This window comes from Triturus cristatus, chromosome 3_2 (assembly GCF_964204655.1).
Source record: "Triturus cristatus chromosome 3_2, aTriCri1.1, whole genome shotgun sequence".
Lineage (NCBI taxonomy): Eukaryota > Metazoa > Chordata > Amphibia > Caudata > Salamandridae > Triturus > Triturus cristatus.
The window spans coordinates 445,987,332-446,009,545 of NC_140584.1; the positions used below are offsets into that span (position 1 = coordinate 445,987,332).

Genomic DNA, 22,214 nt, shown 5'->3' on the forward strand with positions numbered 1-22,214 from the left:
CATTTTCAATAATAAATAAATATGTATAAATAATTAAAATATACACATTAATTCACCACGACGAAAACATATTTTCGATAGTATTCAGTGCAAATGTCTGCCATTGGAAAAACATAACTGCTTCAATACGTTTTGTTTTTCAAACTGCATGATACCAGCATAATGCTGTTTTTCACAGTACCTATTCGTATTATATCAAAGAAAGTGTCTCGTGCAAATTTTGTGCAAAATGTGCTCTTTAGGTACAAGTTTACCAAATTTTTAAAGTGCTTAATGCATAACATTCACAATTTATGAATAAATAAATAACACAGAATTGTGATAAAAATGTATATAAAATGTGGTTAAAAAAAGCTACTTTTAAATGAACGAGAAGTGCTAGTGCTTAATATTCATGATATCAAATGTTAAAAAGTAGGATAAATTGAAATGTCAATGAGTTTACTCAAAAAGACTTCCATACAGTAACTAAATTCAGTGTTATCAGGGGTCAACTAATTACATACGTCATTGTTTCTATAAATGTCCATTGCTACAAAAGCTATTGGGAGATATATATATTGAGTTAAATTACAGAAACATGTGTAAATCCTCTGTATTATTCAATCCATTCGGGAATTTACTATCGAGTTCTAAGATGGTTTTAGTTTCACGTTGTCTTAACATCTTCTCTCGATTTCCTCCCCTGCGATGTGCTGCGATTGAATCAATTACAAAATAAGATAAGCATTTAACATCGTTGTCATGTGCTTCCTTGAAGTGGCGAGCAACCGGATAAGCCGGATCATTATTAACGATTGCTCGTAAATGCTGCAATATTCTCACGTGCACCTGAAGCTTGGTGCTTCCCACGTACCTAAGCCCACAAGTGCACGTAAGAACATAAACAGCAAATTCGGTACGACAGTTATAACTACCCTTTATACTTATCTCATTTTCTCTAAAGGGAGATTTGTACTGAGTTGTGTTCACTCCAAACTTGCATGCTCTGCATGATGTGCATTTAAAAAAGCCCTGTCTTGGTTTTAACCAAGATGCATTACTGGTCAATTCTGGGCTATTTTTAGACAACTTAGACCCCATAGATTGTGTTTTCCTGAAAGTAATTACTGGTTTATTTGGAAGTCTTGAATTCAGGACATTATCAGTGAGAATAATGGGCCAATTTTTGTTCATGATCGATCTTATTTTTCTCTCCTGTCTGCTGTATGCTATTATCAGTCTGGGTGTGTCATTAACTGTATCTGCAGGAGTTATATCATTCTCATTGTTGTGTGGAAGCAATGATACTCTAGTTCGGCTCTCAGCTTTGTTTACGGCTTCCATTAACGTTTTGTTGTTGTAGCCTCTTTTTCTTAATCGATTTAGAGTTTCTTCTCTACATTAGTCATAATTTGCTGGGGTACTGCAAATACGTTTAAGCCTCAACAGTTCCCCGTACGTAATACTGCTGATGAGGTGCTTGGGATGTGCACTGGTTGCGTGTAGTATTGTGTTCCCTGCAGTTGGTTTTCTATAGGCAGTAGTGACCATTTTGCCTTCCTTAATGAACACATTCACATCCAAAAATTCTACTTTAGAATGACTTATATGCGATGTGAAGTGTAAGTTCATACAATTTGTATTGATCTTTTCAATAAATCTATTGGCACTGTCAATGCTCCCATTCCATACTACAAACACATCATCGATGTAACGCAACCAGTGATCAATGTTGTTCTTATAGGTCTCCAGATGCTGCTTCATGAGGACCTGCTCCTCCCAATAGCCCACATGTAAACATGCGTAGCTAGGAGAGAAGCAGGCCCCCATGGCAACACCCTGTATCTGTTTGTAAACTTCTTTGCCAAACAAGAAATAATTATTATTCAAGCACCAAGTAACGAAAGCTACTAGCATTTTGTTATGTTGATAGTATTCACAAGATCTTGACTCCAGAAAATGATTCAAAGCGATCACACCGGACTTATGCTCTATACTGGTATACAGTGATTCAATGTCTAGTGTTATTAACACCAAATTATCTGTCCAGACAATGTCATTAATTTTCTTTAAAAAATCACCTGTGTCCTTTACGTATGAGGGTAAAGCCTTTACCAACTCCTGTAGAAAGAAATCCACGTATTCGCCCATATGTTCAGTCATGCTGTTGATTGCCAAAATTATGGGGCGACCTGGAATTGGTATAATATTTTTGTGGACTTTAGGTAGTAGGTAAAGAAAAGGAAGAACTGGATATTCGTTGTGCAAATATAAAAATTCTTCTGAAGTTATTAAACCTTCCCGCTTCCAAAATTGTAGCTCCTTCTTTAAAGAATCTTTTGCTTTGTTGTATTCCCTCATGGTAGATTTTTCATAACATTGTTCATTGTTTAATTGTCGCATTGCTTCCAAAATGTATTCTTGTTTGGGCCATAGAACGATGTTACCGCCCTTGTCAGATTTTTTTATCACAATTTCCACATTGTCACTTAGTTTTTTCATCAGATTTTGATATTGGATTTTGTTGTGTTGTAGTTTACTTTTTTTTTTTGTAGTTCACTTGGTGGTGTAGCTTTTTAATATCTTATATAACGCGTTCATGGTAAATATCAACTGCGTCCTTAGGCATCATTGGAAGGAACGTCGATTTTGGCTTGTAAGGGCTTTCACCAGCTCCTTTCTGTAGTAAGTCAATTTTACGCAGTCTCTGTTGTGTATCACCCACAGAATCTTGTTGTTGAATATCCATAACCGGTTCATTGCTTAGATCATGTATGGTTAAGAGTGTTTGAATATCAGATGCTTGCAATCTTGTGGGATTCTTTGGTTCTGATAAAGCGGTTGATTTTGCTTTTTCTAGACCTGATTTAATGGTGAAGAATTTCTTGAGTTACAATTTTCGTATAAAGCAGAACACATCCACTCTGGTATTTGCATAATTAAAGTTGCTTTCTGGACAGAAATTTAAACCCAATGCAAGCAGTTGTTCCTCAGCTTTGGTTAGTGTCACAGTGGATAGATTGATGATGGTTTTTTCTTCTTCTTTATTCTCCGCGGTCCCTACTTGCGCCATTGATTTCTCTTCTTCTTTTCTTTTGGCTTCGCGCCGACACCTCCGGCGTCGCGCTCTTCTGTTGATGTTCCGCCTTTTTCTATTGGCTTTCGTTCGTTCCTCGGTCTCAGTGTTTGCCTCCGCTCCTCCACTAAATATATATATATGGAGAAAGACACTCCTCGACTCCCATGGAGGAATCGATGCTGCACTTACAGTGTTCCAGATATCCAGAAGTGAGCTCAAAGCAGCTGTTTCTTGCTGTTTTGGCCAGATCATACATCTTCACCCAGTCAGGTATGTGTAGTCCATCCCTCTTGGTAGAGAGCAGGTTCTGACTTATGCTAACACTCAATATTTCCTGTCTCCTATGTAGGTGAACCATAGGTTCTAAAAAAATTCCAGGGTACTTTGGGACATTTTTTATCAGAAGAGCCAGAAAGAGGAACACAATCTTCAGTAGGAGTGTCGTTTTAAACAAACAAACTGTATCTGAGCCGCATAGGTTATGTTAAGTTCTCTCGGTATAGCACAAACAAATCATCCCCGAAGAAATATCTTGGCGCTTCTGCTGAAGTAGAAGACTAGCGAAAAACTGACTAAACTAGTCAAGTTTAAAGAGTCTTGTAAACTTAACCTACACTCTGCATAAGCGGATTGTTAGGGAAAGTATATTCCAATAGAAGGGGGCAAGTAGGAAAAGGAATTTGAAGAAGGGCTTTGGCTGTGTATCTCAACACTCTAGTCGGGTGATAACTTTTTTTTTTCTAAGTAGGTTGGAGCCTTACAAATCAGGGTTTTATGGGTAAGACAGCACATCTTAAAATGAGTCTAGTCCTTATAGGCAACCAGTGTAGAGAGTGAAGAATTGGAGCAGAGGGAGAACCAGGTGGAAGATTACACACCAGTCTGGCTGCAGTATTCTACACCACCTGCAATTTAGATAGTAAAGTCTCATTTGCACCGGCAAGTAACGCATTTCCATTGTCAAGGCAACTTGTAATTGAGGCTTAAACTAGGGGTTTCCTGAAATTGGCAGAAAGCCATGAAAATGCTTTCTTCAATTGTCGCATTGTGGCAAAACAGATTCCGCAAAGGGTCAAAACAAGTTCTTTCATGGACAAGGAAGGGTCAAGCATACGCCAAGGTTTTTCACTACTTGTTTTGGGGATGAGAGTGGTGCTAATTCGGATGGCCACCAGTCCAACTCCCATAGATGTTGAGATTTTCTGAATAAGAGTATTTTGGTGATCGCTCCGTTCAATTGCAGGCATTTGCTAGATATCCAGAAGCGATCCTTCTAATGCAATCAGAAAAGTGGACTTTCACCCCTTCCACATCGGGGCCAAAGGAGATACCCAGCTGTGTGTCATCAGCATAGGATGTTATCTTGAAACCACATGCCTTGACAATTTGTGCCAAAGGGGCAAAATAGACATTAAACAATGTAGGACAGTGTAGATCCATGCAGGACTTCTTTCCTAACTGGTAGGGTGCGTGATTTAAATGGCTTCAAGGAAATGGTTTGAGAGCAATTTAGCAAAAAGTCAGTAAACCATTCAAGAGCTTTGCCGTAGACCCCAATGACATGCGAATTAGGATCTCATGAGAGACTCTATCGAAGGCCACAGTTAAATCCAAGAGCACCAGCATCACTGGGGTCTCCGCATCCAAGGAGGATCCAATAGTGTTAGTGACAGAGACTAACACCGTCTCTGTGCTATAACAGCTTATACAAACGGGCTATGATGAATTGAGGAGCCTGTGCTCTTCCAGGAATGGAAAGCTGCTTATTTATAATACTCTCCAGAAGTTTGCTTAGGAGTGGAAGCAGTAAGCATTATGATCTTTCTTCAACAGCAGTTTAAATTCTTCTTTATCTGTGAGAGCTTTAGTCCTTCACCAGCATCTTCCCAGTCTTTTTCACTTCGATTTTCCCAATTTAAGGTCAGCCGAACACCAGAGTACATTAACTCTGCTAGGGAAGGCAGGATTCTGTCTCAGGGGAGAAATCTGATCTAGTGTCTGGGAAAAAGAATTGTGAAATTTTCCCAGGGCACCCTCCATATTTGTAGAACAGGAAGGTGAAAGATAAGCCTTGGTAAAGGAGAGAGGGGTAACTGATTTCCACTGTCTCGTAGCTCGGCTGGGCATTTTGTTAGTTTTAATAGATTCATTTATTTTTGGAATTTGAAAGTTAATCCAAAAACGAACAGACCAGAGAAACAGTAAAAGGAGTTCACTTTTAAGCTCCTGATAATTAGTAAAAATTAAGTCTCAGGCATTGCTGGCCGAGTAAATAGGACCAACGACTACCTATCTCAGACATAGCATCTCCAAACCAACCAGGAGAAGTCTTTGCTCCAGAGGGATGGTAAATTAGTGCACCCTTCCAGAAATCGGTAGCTGAAAGCTCGATTCTGAACATACCCATTTCCATCCATTCTGCTAGCAGAGTCTAGCAAAGTCTCTACCTTCACTGGGTCTTTGAAAGCAATTGCCACACCTCCACCTGGTCTGGAGTCTCTATCCAGTTTAACCAGCTGACACTGCTTTGGAAGATCTAAAGGGATATATGGTAAAGCTGCTGCATTCAGCCCGGTTTCTGTTCGGTAACACAGGTCCGGGGAAAGGGAAGTTAAAAAATGCCAAAGTTAAGTTGAGTGTTTTGCCATAGATCTAATATTACTGTAGATGGCTTTTAGGGAATAAACAGCCAAGAAATGATAGTTACATTCCAAACTTGGGTTAGCAGGTCTCAAGTCTTATTAATGTATGAGCCCTGGGGGTTACTTAGAGCCAAGTCCGACCTCAGTTTAGTAGGTACATAACAGAATTCGCGAAACAGGAAAATTTACAACAAGGGCAAGAAACTGGACTTTCCAAAATGGAAGGAAAATGACCAGTGGAGCACTGGGATGAGGAGGCAGAATAATAGGTTTTGAGATTAAGATGCTGGAGTTCAACTGAGGAATAACATAATTTAGGTATAGTGACTGCATCTCTAATCAAGACCGAGTTTCTGGTGCCTGCCTCATTCGAGTGCAGAAGGGTTGCCATTGGCGCACCAAAACGCGCGTCCGTGTTCACATCGGTCTAAAATAGGTTACTCTCGTTAAGTAATAGAGCACCCAGACCGTAAACCTCCCCCAAAATAGCGGCCCAATTTGGCAACTAGAAAGAAAGCTAAACCCAACCACTCACTCTGCTCAAACGGCTGAGACCGCGGCGGACAGGAGAGTGAGGTAAAGTGCAGGGGCTAAAATATGACAGACATAAAATGGCTAAATTACAACTGTACTATTCCCCAGCTCAATTAAAGGAGTAGTGATAAATGGCAGGCTTAGAAAAAGTTGTGCTAAATCGAAACTGAATAATAGATGAAATGCGGTGTTTTTAATCTGTTCTATTTAAAAATCAATTTAAAAGCAGAAGATTGAGTTAAAAATGTAGCCACGAAAGTCAGACGCTCGCTATACTTCGCGTAGGATGTAAGTTGGGCTATCACCATAGGTCTATTGCGACTGAGATGAGGGAAGGTGACTAATTAGCCACCATTATTTGGGCGTGAACTCTTTTTCTGCCTTTGGTGTTTCAGACGGCCCAGAAACTCTTGTTGTGCTGGGACAAGTTGCGGAATGGGCTCTGATGTAAATTAACTTCAACAGGGAGATCGAGAAGCACGTTGATGCCCGCACTCCTCCTCACGGGTATGTGAGTGTTGGGAAGGGGCAGAGTTCCCGCTTGGATTTGTTTATGTTACTTCTTTAACTTAAGAGAGACTCGCAGTGTGACAATGGCCAACAGACCTCGGGAACAACTCCTGAAACTTCTCGATCTGGAACGGACTGGGACCGAACCTTCAACTTGGACCAACCTTGTTGTGGAGTCCTCCGGTGCTTGTCGATGGGCTTTCACCTTGTGGTCTCGTATGACCTTTTGGTTCATCGACGCATGCTCACTGCAGACCATACGCAAACCTAACGAGGATCTATCACAGACAGTTCTTAAAGGGTTTAAAACCTGCAGTTTTGGGAAGGGACATTTCCCTTGAACACTGGTTTTGGTTGAAAAGCTGTTTCAAAGAGATGATAGGTAGCTTCAGATGTGCGTCTGGTAGCACAGCAAGAAAGGAGCGGAAATCGGGGTGCAGGAGGGGCGCACATCATTTCCAGAGCTGAACAGAGTCATTGCAGAACCGCAAAGTGCATCCTACCGGCATACAGAGGTACTGCTCAAAATTTTTCAGATCCAGTCTGATGCCTGGGGAACATTCAAAAGGTGATGAAGTACGAGTTACTTACCTTCGGTAACAATGTATCTGGGAGAGACGTTGTCTAGCCTCAAATTCCTTAACTTAGAATATCTCCAGGCGTCAGACTGGATCCGGAAAATTCTTTGCAGCAGCATCTCTGTGCGCTGGGGGGACGGTGCCACACGACCCCACCCTGACTTTGTCCACATACGTGACGTCAGCGAGGTCATACAAGTCCCTCCTGGCGCGCTGACGTCGCACAACGCGGAGCCACCAACAAAAACTGTGAAAGTATGGAAACAGTGTGCCAAGGATGAAAAATCCGCAAAATAAATAAGGTGGATGGCGCAAAATACCATCATAAAAGACAGTATCAGACACTGTCTACATATAAGTGAAAAAGCAAACGTACGCTGTGAGAAAAAACCCCGCAAAGTGAAGCGTAGACCCTTCCCAAAGTGCAAGCAACAAGGGAAGAATATCTCAACAGACCAAAAAATAGACTGTTATTACCATGTAGAACTGTGACCGTTATTACCATGTAAAACTGTGCCGCCTAACAAGGAGGGAGCACAGAAGAAGAAAACAAGCTACTTACCTGTAACTACAGTTATCCAGTATTGGTATCTTTCATAGATTCACATGCCTGAATCATTCCCCGTCGCCGAGGCGGGAGTCCCCGGTAAATAAAAAAGTAGTGCCAAAATGTTAGTAGTAGTAGTAGGCCCAAAGAAAAGGTCTAAAGCCTATAACTTAGTAGCCTATCTACCTCATTATGCAAAAGAACCAAGAATTTGGTAACAACCAATCAGACACCAGCACCCTTCTAGAACCCTCTCAGCAGAGCCAGTTCTCCTCAGATTTTCGTAGCACAAGTGGGAAGTAAACGTCCCAAAATATATAGAACTGACTCTACGGGGAGGAGGGTGGTGCATGTGAATCTATGAAAGATACCAATACTGGATAACTGTAGTTACAGGTAAGTAACTTGTTTTCTTATCCAGTATTGGGGTATCTTTCATAGATTCACATGCCTGAATCAGAATAGCGAGCAGTATACCAAGTATACAGTCGTTTGCGGATGGTGGGAGACTAGTGCTGATACTCCCTAGTTGCATCCACAGCTTGTTAACAAGAGGTATAAGAAAAAGAATCTTAAAATTCGAAACATGCAATCTATAAAGAGAAAACAGCATGTAAAGCAATAACATTAAAATGAAAGCAAATCATTATTGTAAAACAATGCATTGTCATACCAAAAGATATCAACATATTACATGTTAAAAGTATGAAAAAGGTACCTGAAAATATCTCAAAGAAACAGATGTCGCAGGACAGCTTGTCCAACTGCTGCATCGTCTCGATGCGTAGATTGGAGGCAGTAATGTCTCGTAAAAGTGTGGACATTTTTCCATGTCGCAGCACGGCAGATATTTTCTAGAGTCACACCAGCAAACAATGCTGTAGACGCTGCTACTGTTCTCGTGGAATGGGCCTTGGGTTTCCGTAACAATGGCCTGTGAGCTTTGTCATGGCAGAAAAGGATTGTAGATGCTATCCATCTGGCAATGGTGGATTTTGTCACCGCCCTTGCCAGGGTAGTTTGGCCATAAGCCACGAACAATTGGTCGGACTTTCTAAGGTTCTTTGTTTTTTGAAGACAGAATTTAAGACATCTCTTAATATCGAGAGAATGTAAGGTTCGTTCCACGGGAGTAGATGGGTTAGGAAAGAAAGTTTTTAACGTCACTGGTTCATTAAGATGAAACTGTGACGGCACCTTAGGGATAAATGTTGGATTAGTTCGGAGGTGCACGTAGTCTTGAGTGAAGTGTAGAAAAGGTTCCTTTATAGTAAATGCCTGAATTTCACTCACTCGTCGAGCTGATGTTAAAGCCAGAAGTAAAGCAACCTTCCAGGTAAGGAATTTGAGGTCAGCCTTGTGGATAGGCTCGAATGGATGCTTCATTAATTGCATTAAGACTGTGTTGAGTTCCCATTCCGGTGGCGGAAGTCTGACCGGAGGAAACTCCCAGAAAAGTCCTTTCATAAACTGCTTAATTAAAGAGGATGAACAAAGGGAAGGGCCACGAGCACCCTTTCTGAATGTGGAAAGTGCAGCTAAGTGGACTTTGACTGAAGGGAAAGAAAGTCCAGATCTTGCCAGGTGTAACAAATAAGGGAGGATATGTTCTGCAGGAGCGTCCACCGGGTGCACCTGGTTTGCTTCACACCAACAGCAAAACCGTTTCCATTTCAGACGGTAAGTTTTTATCGTGCTGTGGGCTCGTGATTTCGTTAATATATCTCTACAGTCTTGAGGGATATCCAGGTCCTTAAATTCGAAGAAGTCCGTAGCCATGCGTGTAAATGTAGGGACTGAGGGTCTGGGTGGAGAACCTGACCTCTGTTCCTTGACAGCATTGTGGGTGTCGGGAGAAGACGGATCGGCTGGTCCTGGGATAGTAATAGGAGCTCCTGAAACCAGTATTGGCGTGGCCATCTGGGTGCAATCAAGATGAGACGACAGCCCTCCAACTTCATTTTGCGTATGACCCTCGGTATTCGAGGTATCGGGGGGAAAAGCGTAAGCACAAATCCCTGACCATCGCATGGACAGGGCATTCCCCCTTGACCCCTGTTGAGGGTATCTGCTGGCATAAAAGCGGCATTTCTTGTTCTCTTTTGTGGCGAACAAATCCAGTGGCGATGTTCCCCAAGCTCTGAATATTCTGAGCACTTGAGCTTGCTCTAGCTCCCATTCGTGGCAATCTGATTGGGATCTGCTGAGCGTGTCCGCTAATGTATTGCAGAGACCTCTGACATGTTCTGCTCTGAGGGTTATGTTGTGGAGTGTGACCCATTCCCACAACTCCTGAGCCTCTGTGGACAGAGTTGCTGATCTTGTCCCTCCTTGCTTGTTCACGTAAAACATGCTGGTGGTATTGTCGGTCCGAACCAGAACCGAAGAACCTGCAATCCTTGGAAAGAAAGCTTGCAGAGACGGGAAAATTGCTCGCAATTCCAGACTGTTGATGTGTTTGTTCTTGTACTCTGGAGACCACTTCCCCTGTATCTGTAAGTCTTGGAGATGACCTCCCCATTCTTTCATGGAAGCATCCGTAGTGAGGACAAAGTCTGGAATCTTCTGTATGAAAGTGAGCCCTTTTGCTAAGTTGGGTATGTATGACCACCAACGTAGAGCGCTCTTCATGCCTGAAGTGACTCTGAGGATGTCGTCGAAGGAACCCATCGCCTGCTGCCACTGAAGGTGTAACTCCTCCTGCAAGGGTCGCATCCGGAGCCGTGCCAGAGGGACGAGGTGTATTGCAGAGGAGCACATCCCTAGGAGTGACGCGAACATCCGGACAGAAACTGACTTTCTTTTGGAAATCAGGATTGCTAACTTTTGAAGACGAACCTGCCATTCATGAGATAAGAATGCCTTGCAGCGGACGGTATCTAGCAGAGCTCCCAGAAAAGGAAGGATCTGCCTTGGGTGTAATTGAGATTTGCTCCTGTTGACCGTAAGCCCCAAAGAGTGGAACAGACGAAGAGATGTTGTCACGGCAGTCTTGACTGAGCTTTCCGAAGGACCTTTTATCAACCAGTCGTCTAAATACGGGAAGACTTGGATTCCTTGGGATCGTAACGCTGCTGCCACTGGAGCTAGGCACTTCGTAAATATCCTTGGGGCAGATTTGAACCCAAACGGGAGCACTTGAACTGGTAATGGGCGCCAGCCACTGTGAAGCGAAGATACTTGCGATGCTTCGGATGTATTGGGATGTGAAAGTAAGCATCTTCCATATCTAAAGAAGCTAGAAAATCTCCCTCGTTGAGGCAACTTAGAATTTCTGCCAGAGTGACCATGCGAAATCCCTGCTTCTTGAGGAATCTGTTCAGATTGCGAAGGTCTAAGATTGGACGCCACTCCCCTGATTTCTTCTTGATGAGAAAAAAGCGGGAATAGAAACCCGTCCCCTTTTGAAGTGCAGGAACCTTCTTGATTGCGTTCTTGAGGAGCATCGTTAAAGCTTCTTCTAGTGAAGACGAGGGGGAGGGGGTCCCTTGGGTGGTGTATTGGGTGGCTTGGTGACAAACTCTAAGGTATGACCGTTGAGAACCAGGTCCAGAACCCACTGGTCCGACGTCATTTCTTGCCACTTGCTCACAAAAGTTGAAATCTTCGCACCCACAGGGAGGGGAAAAGGAGTGGAAGGCGCCCTGCAGAAATCATTGCTTCCTTGTGGTGTCTCTGATTCTGCGATCTTTTTCGTCCGCCTTGACGAGAGAAACCAGATGTGTTGGTTTGTCTGTAGGAAGATTGATATGATTGTCGATACTGAGGCTGGGACCTATTCTGTTGGGTGTGATAACCTCCTCTGGATGAAAATCCACGGCCTCTTGCTCCTCTGAAGGTACCTCGTTTGTACTGCAAGGAGTCCAATGATCTTGCGGTATCAGTATCGGTCTTTATTACTTGGAGTGCGTCATCTATATGCTTTCCAAACAACGATTCGCCATCATAGGCCATATCCAATATTTTTGTCTGGACTTCTGGTCTGAACGTTGTGGCCTTAAGCCAACCCTGGCGTCTGAGAACAGCTGCCCCAGCCAACTGGCGAAAATAAGTATTTACAATATCCAGAGCGCAGTCGATAGTCTCCGATGCTGCATGCTCACCCTCCAACAAAATCTTCAGAGCGTCTTGTCTGTTGTCCTCTGGGATGAGGTCAATAAAGCTTGCCATTTCTGACCACATTTGGCGGTCATAACGCCCTATTATCGCCAACGAGTTGGCTGCCCTGATGGATGCAGCTGCCATCGTTGAAAATGTTTTGCCAATTAAATCCAGGCGTCGTCCTTCCCTATCCGGTGGTGTAGTGACAGGTGCTGCCGGATTCTTAGATTTTTGTTGGGCTGCCTGTGAGATAACCGAGTCTGGCCGAGGTTGGCAAATGAGACAGGAAGGACTGTTGACCGGAGCACGGTATTTTTTGACAATCCGTGGAAGCACCGCTGGCACTGATGCTGGGTTTTTCATAATTTTAACTCCTTCCTTCCAAATGTAGTCAATGATAGGGATAGCTCTTGTTACCTTTCTTGACTCCTCTTTAAAGTCATGAAGAAAACAGTCAGACTGCTCAATGGTAACCGGCAAGTGGAACCTGGTCGCAGCACGCTGCATAAGGGGGGGAATCAGATGGTAGAGGGGTGGGTGGCGAAGGCATAGGGATTATATAAGAATCCCAAGGGTCTGCTGGGTCTGGTAGCTCACCCTCTTCGAATTCCTCCTCCAAGGTAGAATCTTGACCTTGACGCGGGTCCTGTGGAGGATCAGGCAGTTGAGGCGTTGGGGCTGGATCTTCAGGCAAAGGCAATGGGTCCGGCTGCGGCGCAGTCCGCGGAACCTGTGGAATGACTGGCTGCGGTGGAAAACGCTGCTTATAATCTGCAAGCATGGCTTGCAGGTCTTGAATTAAAGTCGGAGGCAGATGTGACATCTCGCTCCGACGAGGTTGTCTGTAGCAAGGTCTATGATGCGGAAAGACTATGTCTTCCTGATAGTAATGCCCCTGATAATTGTCCTCCTCCTCATCATCTTGACACTTGATGTGCAGTTCAGAAGGATGGCGAGCGATCCCAAAGGGCCCTTCGTCCTCGTCATCCTCATAATCCTCATCCTCACCCTGCACATATGTTTCTGGGAGATGTGAGGGAGTAAGCGGTGATATGTCGCTACATTCCTGTCTTTGAAAAGTCTTTAGCTGGAAACACCTGGTGGAAATAGGATAGGAATGAGCGGGCGCCATAGCAAGTGTCGGAAACTGAACAGGTAAATCTCCAGGCATTGTAGTTGTTGTTAATAGGTTTTTAGTGTCCATCGTCGACGAGGTCGTCATCGACGGGGCTATCGTAGACGGACTTGTCGACGGGATCGTCGTCGTCGACGGGATCGTCGTCGGGATCGTCGTCGTCGTCGGGATCGTCGTCGTCGACGGGGTCGTTGTCGACTGGCTCGACGACGACGGAGCCTTCGTCGACTGGCTCGACGTCGACGGGGTCTTCGTCGATGGGATTTTCGTCGACGGGACTTTCGACGACGAGATCTTCGTCAACGCTTCTCTTTTTGACGATGAAAGCTTCATCGATGGTATCGTCGATGCTGGCTTCGTCGACGAGGACTTCGTCGACGACGGGCTTTTTTGAGAGGATAGTAATCCTCGTTGACAGAATAGGAGAGGTAATGGCCGTCGTCGAGATGGTATCAGTCAATGAAGGAGCAGATGAGGTGACAGAAATCGTAGATGGAGAGAAAGCCAGAGATTGTGAAAGGCTTTTACTCACAGTTTGTGTCCTAGCCTTGACCGCAGAATCCTAAGGAGAGTGCACTGATTCAGAGGAAATTTTGGGACTCCTCTGAACAGAAGTAGAATGGTGAGTTTTCTGGCGTTTCTTCCCCTCACTGGAAGAGCTATCCTGCGATCTAGCTCTCTTGCTAGAAGTAGAGGCTCTGTCATCCTCCTCAGCCGAAGAGGATTTCAGCCACAAAAGCACTCTCGCCTCCCTATCCCTAAGAGTTTTGGTAGGGAAGGTGCGGCAAATCTTGCAATCTTTTACCTCGTGTTTAGGGTAGAGGCAGTAGATGCAGTCCAAATGTTGATCATCAACATGGACCCTCTTCTTGGCGCAGGTCATGCAGGATTTAAACAAGGCCTTCTTGTCAGACATGCTGTAGCAAGTTGAAAAAAACTGAGAGGCACTCAGGGAGACTCCTTTCCACACGATGTGCGGTGAAAATCTGAGGAGAACTGGCTCTGCTGAGAGGGTTCTAGAAGGGTGCTGGTGTCTGATTGGTTGTTACCAAATTCTTGGTTCTTGTGCATAATGAGGTAGATAGGCTACTAAGATATAGGCTTTAGGCCTTCTCTTTGGGCCTACTACTAACATTTTGGCACTACTTTTTTATTTACCGGTGACTCCCGCCTCGGCGACGGGGAATGATTCAGGCATGTGAATCTATGAAAGATACCTCAATACTGGATAATTGCAATGTACTTCAAGAAGGTATCTTCCCTTATAACTATGGAAGTGTGAAAAGAGCAGAAGAGATGGTCAAAGACGACGACTATCTAGGAGACAAGTTAATGGAGAAGGCAGGCGGGAGGGAAGACAGCAGAAGAAGAATAATAATCTGATGACAGTGAATGAAAAGGAGAGAGAGAGGGGAGAGAGAGAGGGGAGAGAGAGAGAGGGGGGAGAGAGAGGGGGGAGAGAGAGGGGGGAGAGAGAGAGGGGGGAGAGAGAGAGGGGGGGAGAGAGAGAGGGGGGGAGAGAGAGAGAGAGGGGGGGAGAGAGAGAGAGAGGGGGGGAGAGAGAGAGAGAGGGGGGAGAGAGAGAGGGGGGAGAGAGAGAGGGGGGAGAGAGAGAGGGAGAGGGAGAGGGAGAGGGAGAGGATCACAAAATACAGACATGCAGGGTGCAAGCCCTAGGACGACTGACATCAGAAGAGCTGTCCCGCAGGCACAGCGGACATAGTATAGGGTGATACCTAATGAAATGGGCACATCCGAAGGAAGAGGCAGCAGAGGCCCAGAGTACAAATAGGCGTATAAATGAAGGAAAGGATGCCAGAATCTTAGACCACATCCTCCGACGGGGAGTAAAAATTAAACCTCATCCAGAAAGAGAGATAACGTTCAGTATCTGCACACCAAGAAGGGAGCAGTGTAAAGCCGGGGAACTACCCCAGGTAGTGGGACGCAAAAAGGGACACTATTGCTGAAGATGCAGGAAAAGCAAAGAAGTGCACTTAAGTGTACTGAAAGACACCCTGCAGCGTAGACAAAGGGCAATCCTGAGTGCAGCCCTGAAAAGCTCCCTGACTCATGGAGATATAGGACCAGACCTCGCAGCAGCGAAGAGAGGTGGAGATGTAGGATGAAGACTACCCATGGTAACCTGCATATACATATACACACATATATATTACCTACTGGCAGTCGCCAGTAGGTAGTTATAGTTAGGACCCTGTTTCCATAGGAAAACCGCAACATTCTATTTTGAATAACTTTGGCGCCGGTCGACGAATCATCGCGAAATTTTCAAAATAGGTGGGGCGCTACGCTCCGCTCCTACCCTGAAAGTCTCGGGGGGGATTCGTCAAGCGGGGGCTGAGATAAAAGGGGGGTCCCAAAACGCGTTTTTCCCATGCATTTTTCCATAGGACCTTTAGACACAGCTACATCCCGAACGGCTGAACAGAGTTCCTTGAAATTTGGCAGAGAGGTAGTCTCCAGGTCAAGGAAGTGCCTTTTGTAGGTCTGGTGTAAATCTGTTCAGTAGTTCCTGAGAAAATAGCCTTTAAATCAATATATATATCTGTGGCAGCTTACGGTGCGCTTACCGTACGCGCACGCCGCCGTGCGCGAGCGCGATTCTGATTGGCTGTTAGATCTTAGTAAACATTCGAATCGGTCGAAACCAGGAAGCGGCGGCCGCCATTTTCTCTCTCGCAGTCTGAGGGGGTGTAAAACAAAGGTGGATAACGTGAAAAGGGGGCAGGCTGGACAGTTCCTGACCCCCTAGCCTTTGTCAGGGGGTCTCAGAAGGACCCCCAAGGGCAAAAAATTAATTTAAATTTTTTTTAAAAAAAATCGCCGAATGCGCGCAGCGTACGCGCACGGTGTAAACGGAGAAATTTCGCGAAATTCGCGGAATTACGCGTACCGTGCGCGCACGGTTAAAATAATTTTCCAAAAAGGAAAGCTTAAAAAAAAAAATAAAAAAAAAATTGTGAGGTAAGGTTGGCTCTTAAAAGAGCCGTTGGGTTCATAGAGGGATGGAAGAAAGAAAGAATGGGAATATTATGAGCGTCTACAAACGTGCTGGTCTATCTTATTGTTAATAAGGGGAACACTGGTCTCCCCAAAAACAATAAGACCAGAACATGTTATACACCTCATTACAACCCTTCCAAATCGAGGGTTAAGATCCAGAGGAGCAGAAGAAGGTGATGCTCCCACCTCAGAGGAAGGGCTCAGCTGAGCTGCCGATGATGTACTCGGCTGAGCTTCTGAGGCTGGGCTCTGGTGACTTACTGAAGAGTTTTCTCCAGTATGTCGAGCAAAGGTCCTGGGATGTCTATCCCTAAGGTGTCTCATGATAGAGTGATTTCCAAAGGAATACTTTTTCCTAGGATTTCCTCTTGATAAAACACGGTCACAAAGTGTGCAAGTGACCAGTGGAGCATTGACCTTTTTGTCCCCCTCTGGAAAAGTAAAATACTCCCATACAAAAGAAGTCTTCTGTTTCCTCCTTCTCTGGATGATGGTGGTGCTGCTAGCCTCACTCTCAGAAGAGGTCTGCTGTTCTGCCATTGTATCCCAAAGACAATTCAGCTCCTGCTCCTAGAGAATCACAAGCAGTAATGAGGGGAATGGGTGTGGTGTGGGAAGTTTCTGGAACTGAAAGTACTTTCAACCAATGAAAAGTGTTCTTTCAAGCAGTAATGAGGGGAATGGGTGTGGTGTGGGAAGTTTCTGGAACTGAAAGTAATTTCAACCAATGAAAAGTGTTCTTTGTGGATCACATGACCTACCGTGCGCGCTCCGTAAGCTGACGGTACGCGCTCGTAAAAAAGTACGCATGCGCAAACGTGACGCTTACGGAGCGCTTACGGAGCGCGTACGTAAGATGCACTCGCGCATGCGCATTACACGCCCCTGCGTAACCGCGACGTTGCTTCCGCGTGTACGCGTACGTCACGCACGTATCACGTAGGCGCGGTGTACTTATGACGTGCTGAGCACGTAGCGTCAGCTTACGGTACGCGTATCCTATTACGTACGCGCACCGTACTTATGACGTACGGAGCGCGTACCGTCAGCTTACCGTACGCGCACGGAAAAAAAAGCATAAAAAAAAAAAACCTTTCCATAATGCATTATTTTATACATAGGTTTACAAAAAAATGTCAAAAAAAAATTTGCATTTAAAAAACCGTACAAATTCACTGAAAAAACCATGGGTTTCACACACGTTATAGTTAGGAATTAGCATTTAAAAAACCTTGCAAATTCAGTGAAAAAACCATAGGTTTCACACACGTTATAGTTAGGAATTAGCATTTAAAAAACCTTGCAAATTCAGTGAAAAAACCATAGGTTTCACACATGTTATAGTTAGCTGGAAATTTTACTGATAAAAAAAAACAATGAAATTCCCCCGTTATAGTTACTGTAGGCAACTATAACTCACGCGACCGTAATCCTCTGCTGATGACATATGTGTCTTTATGAAAAAAAAATATTTGTAATATATGTATAGCTAAAATTTAATGGAAGAAGACATGGGCAAATAAGTGTCTAAATACAGTATTAGCATCAGCAGAGGATTGCGGTCGCGTGAGTTATAGTTGCCTACAGTAACTATAACGGGGGAATTTCATTGGTTTTTTATCAGTAAAATTTCCAGCTAACTATAACATGTGTGAAACCTATGGTTTTTTCAGTGAATATATATATATATATATATATATATACATATATACACACACACACACATATATATATATACACACATCTCAAAGAAGGGTAAACGAGCCACGACCATGCAACATGAGTGGTATAGGAGCACACCTAGTGCATTAGTGGTAGGTGGTATCCGCATTTTAAGCGTGAAAAACACCGTACAATTGCAAGATAAGTGCACCAGGGGACGCACAGAGTTCAAAGGATCTCTAGGCCCACATAACAGAAAGCAGAGCTATAGAATAGCATACAAGTACCCCACTTGGTGTATGGACACCCCAAACAACGGGGAACACCTCTTAGGGCAAATCACAGTCAGAGGCCAGACACAACCACCTGTGGAATATTGCCACAGTAGGTTAATTGCCAGCTCAAAATGCATAAGGCATCGAAAGGATGCTAAATGAAAGGGTAACCACCCCAGAACATGCGAAAAGAAGACCTTGGAAATAGAGGCTTAAGGCAGAGGGCGAAAGCACACAAGGAGGCGCTGAACAGCCAATTTGGCGTGGGCATCAAACAATATAACCCCATCAAAGGGTAGATCATCAAGCCGCTCCCGGATATTCTCCGGAAAGATGCTATCCCGTAACCAAGCATGGCGCCTCAAGGCAACCGAACTAGCCATAGCTCGTCCTAAGGAATCAACAGTATCCAAGGCCAAGCGGATTGTGAATTCAGCAAGGTCACGGCCATCTCGGAAAAGATGAAGGAGGTCAACACGAGCGCCTTCAGAGGCAGCCGAAAAAAGAGACTCTGCAGAGTCCCACAATGCAGAGGTAGCCCGAGTCAAATTCAGTGAGCGAAGGGCAGCACTAGTGGAGGCGAAGATGTTACGACCCCATGACTCAAGCCATCTGGACTCCCTGGAGGGAGGAAGCATTAACTGAGGCAAGGAAGGGAAGGCAGTCCGCAAAACTAACCCCTGCATGTCTGGATGAACAAATAAGCAGACTGGGTCTTGTGGAGCAGGCCGGTGGGGGAGCAAGGCAGAGCCCAGGTGCCCAAAAGGGCATCATAAAGAGACGCTTCAAAGGGCAGAAGCGGCTCCAAATTCTCCGACCCATGGTGAAGGACATCAAGCAGAGGGTCCACAGGCAAGGGGACCGAAGGGTCTGCATGTTTAAAACACGAGAGGCTAAGGAGACTACTTTAAGAAACGCCGCACTGGCCTCTGTAGCCCTACGGGGAGGGGACAGCAATTCATCTGTAGGTGAGGGCTGTAAACTAAGTCTTCCAATAGACTGAGGGTGCGACCAATGCCCATAGGAAGGAAGCCCCATTGACGAATGGGGGTCCTGATGGGGCTGCTGAGGAGGCGGGGATCCTGCCGGGTCCACAAATTCTAAGGGTGGCACAGGCGAGGATAGATCCGGCGTAGCCGGACCTGATGGCGACGCCAAACTCTCCCCAGAAGCTTCCTGGAGAAGAGTCAACAACCCGGCGCCGACGCGGCACCAAAACTACTCCGGTCGGCGCCGACCCTGCCTCGTCTGGCACCAACTCGGCTCCATCCAGCGCCAAGACGGCTCCATCCGGCGCCGATTCCACGTCCACCACGACAAGGCCCACTTCCGAAGAAGTGGATGGTGTTGGAGCCGGGGAGGCAAGCCTCCGGCGCCACACTGGCGCCGACTCAGCCTCGACCACAACAGCTCCAACTCCGAAGTAGGAAGCGGAGTCGGAGCAGGGGAGGAGACTCTTCCGGTGCCGACCTAGTCTCCAGGCAGGCGACCACCTGTCCGGAGGGCCGAGGTGTGCCCAAAGTAAAGCTTTGAGCACCAGCAACCACCTGCAACACCACAGGGAGCCCCGAGGAACTTTGCGGAGCGGCAGGGGCGCTATGGGTCGTAGAGGGAGACCCAGCCGGGCTGCACCCTGACGACACCATATCTCCTTTGTCTCTGGGGGGGCAAGGGCTCAATTGATGCCGGGGGCAAACCCATCAGCGAGTCGGTCGGGGTCCCAGCAAGTAGCAGAGGCCGGAGGACGCCCCAGGGACAGGAGTGGACCCAAGGAAATTCTGCCGAGCTGCGGCATAGGCCTCCATTTGGGCCCGAGTAGCCCCCGCGCCCGGATAGGGGATGGGTGACTCCTGGGGGCGCACGTCCGGAGTGGTCCGGGAATGAGTGCCCCCAACAACAGGCGGAAGGGAGGTCGTGGACTTACCCAGAAGGGGTGAACGACACCTCCGGGCCCCACAGGGTGAGCGACGCTCAACTGTAAACCAGAGGGGCCTGCCGGCAGCAAGGAGGCCGGACGATGAGCCGACTCTCACCGGGACAGTCGAGCCGAAAGAAGCTTCATCCGGCACACCCGCCGGGACTTCGGCTTGAGGTGTTGGCAGGCGTCGCAATCTGTCGAATCGCGGTGTTCGCCCAAACACCACATACAGATAAGATGTGGGTCCGTCGCGGACATTTGCCGCTAACAGGAGGTACAGGTTTTAAAGCCCGAAGGCATCGCACACTGTTCCAGACGCGAAGCTTCCAAAGGGGCCTGAAAACAGGCCAGAGGAACCGCTTACTCCGGATCCGCGTTGCACGCGGAAAAGAAAGAAACTGACTTCAGCATGCCAGGAGGGACTTATATGACCTCGCTGACGTCACTTACGTGGACGACGTCAGCGCGGGGTTGTGTGGTGCCATCCCCAGGCGCGCAGAGGTGCTGCTGCAAAGAATTTTCCGGATCCAGTCTGACGTCTGGGGATATTCTACGTTAAGGAATCTGCGGCTAGATGTCTCTATCAGATTTTGCAATTAGAAGCCTATATCATAATGTTGACTCTGTAGACAGTTTTGCAGATGATCTGTTAATGATGCGCTTAAAAGAAATGGATCACAGAATTTGGAGACTATAACCTCCACTGTAATTGTAAGATATAGACAACCACTCTTGATGGTAGATTTTGTTCTAGGCCCTTTAAGAGCCAAGAGAATTCTCATCTCTTGTCCTTTGTGTAGGGCTACATCTTAATTCATAAGTCACATTCTAAAGGAGAGTTCCAACTTCAACAAAAATGGTTGTCAACTGTTCTTGTTGTCTGTGGTTTCAGAGGAAGATTTGGGCCAAACAGAGCATTTGTACCAATTTTCATAAACCCCGACCTCGATTCTCTGGACTGCGAGTTTCATGGCATTGACAAAACAGACTTGAAGTCAAAGCCTCCAGAGGTTTATTTCCTGAGGTCTGATGTTGAATGAGACCGCAGTCCAGAAACGAACATCTGAATTCACCTGACTACTTCATTGTTGGCCCTAGGAACGTAAATGAGGAAGGGTATAGCTCCGGGCAAATTTGTCTGCTGGGACTCGCCAGCAGGACACATTTAAGAAGGGACCTTTATAACTCTTTTTGGCAGCTGGGACAGAGGTTGCAGGGACCAGTTCTAAAAGAATAAACCTTACCTATGATGAGCAAGGCTTTCACTATTGCATGTTTAGCTTGCTTTTAATTGCTTTCTTGCTATAATTAGCAATCAAAGCTCTGTAAATTCAGGTGTACCCATAACATCAGTGGCAGAAAACTCTGCCAACTGCTGTATAGGCCCCTCCCCTACCCACCATATAAAGCTCTTCTTACCCATGTCTACTTTCCACCTCAACCAAGTTCACTACATTTTCAATTAATAGACTTGTAAATGGCAGCTCTGAGAACTGAGTCAACTCCGAGAATGTTGTGATTGGGTCTTTCAAAAGTCTGTTATCTAGATTTCAGACAGACAATAAAAGCCCAATATTGAATCAATCCAAAATGCTATGCCTTATTTGCTTTCATGTGGAGAATGAGTTGAACATTATTATTTATGGATCCTGGAAGAGTAGTGTATTTTTAAACAAAAATGCAAGAGTGCGAGTAGGAAACCAGAAGTTATTTTTTAATGTTTATGAAAAGCCACATGGCTCCTTCGAACAAGCACCACCACCCACTTTTAACTATAAAAATACTGTTTAAAATACAAAAGTATGTAATGTCCAGCTACTGTACCTCCTTGCTTCTTCTTTCTGCTGTTCTCTCCAACTACTCTCCATGTAACGCAAGGCATAATCACTTTCATCATTGTACCTAAAAAAAGAAATAGATTATTTGAATTTGCACTAAATTATACCTCAAAAACCTAACAGTTATGGACACAATACTATTGGCCCGTTAATATGGGAATTTCGACATTAATAGTGCTTTACAAAACAGATTTTTAAAATGTTAAACCACCAATCTTGCTGCTGTTTTAAAGATCTGATTTGGTAGGAGATGTTTTCATGCATAGCTTAAAGACACCCACATTATTCAACTGGCAGATTGTCTGCTTGGGACGTATGTCACATTATCAAAAGAACTTAACCTTGATGTGGAGTGAATGAATGCAGCTTAAAACACAGTTCTCTTATTT

At 45.3% G+C, this 22,214-nt stretch overlaps 1 protein-coding gene across 1 annotated transcript in view; it reads right to left on the reverse strand.

Moving 5' to 3' along the window:
* SPTY2D1 (SPT2 chromatin protein domain containing 1) overlaps positions 1-22,214 on the reverse strand; it is a 239,443-nt gene that overhangs the window by 30,230 nt on the left and 186,999 nt on the right. Inside the window, exon 5 of the mRNA XM_085648050.1 lies at positions 21,812-21,889. Coding sequence (XP_085504176.1) covers positions 21,812-21,889 — 78 coding nt within the window. The remainder of the gene's footprint in view (positions 1-21,811; positions 21,890-22,214) is intronic.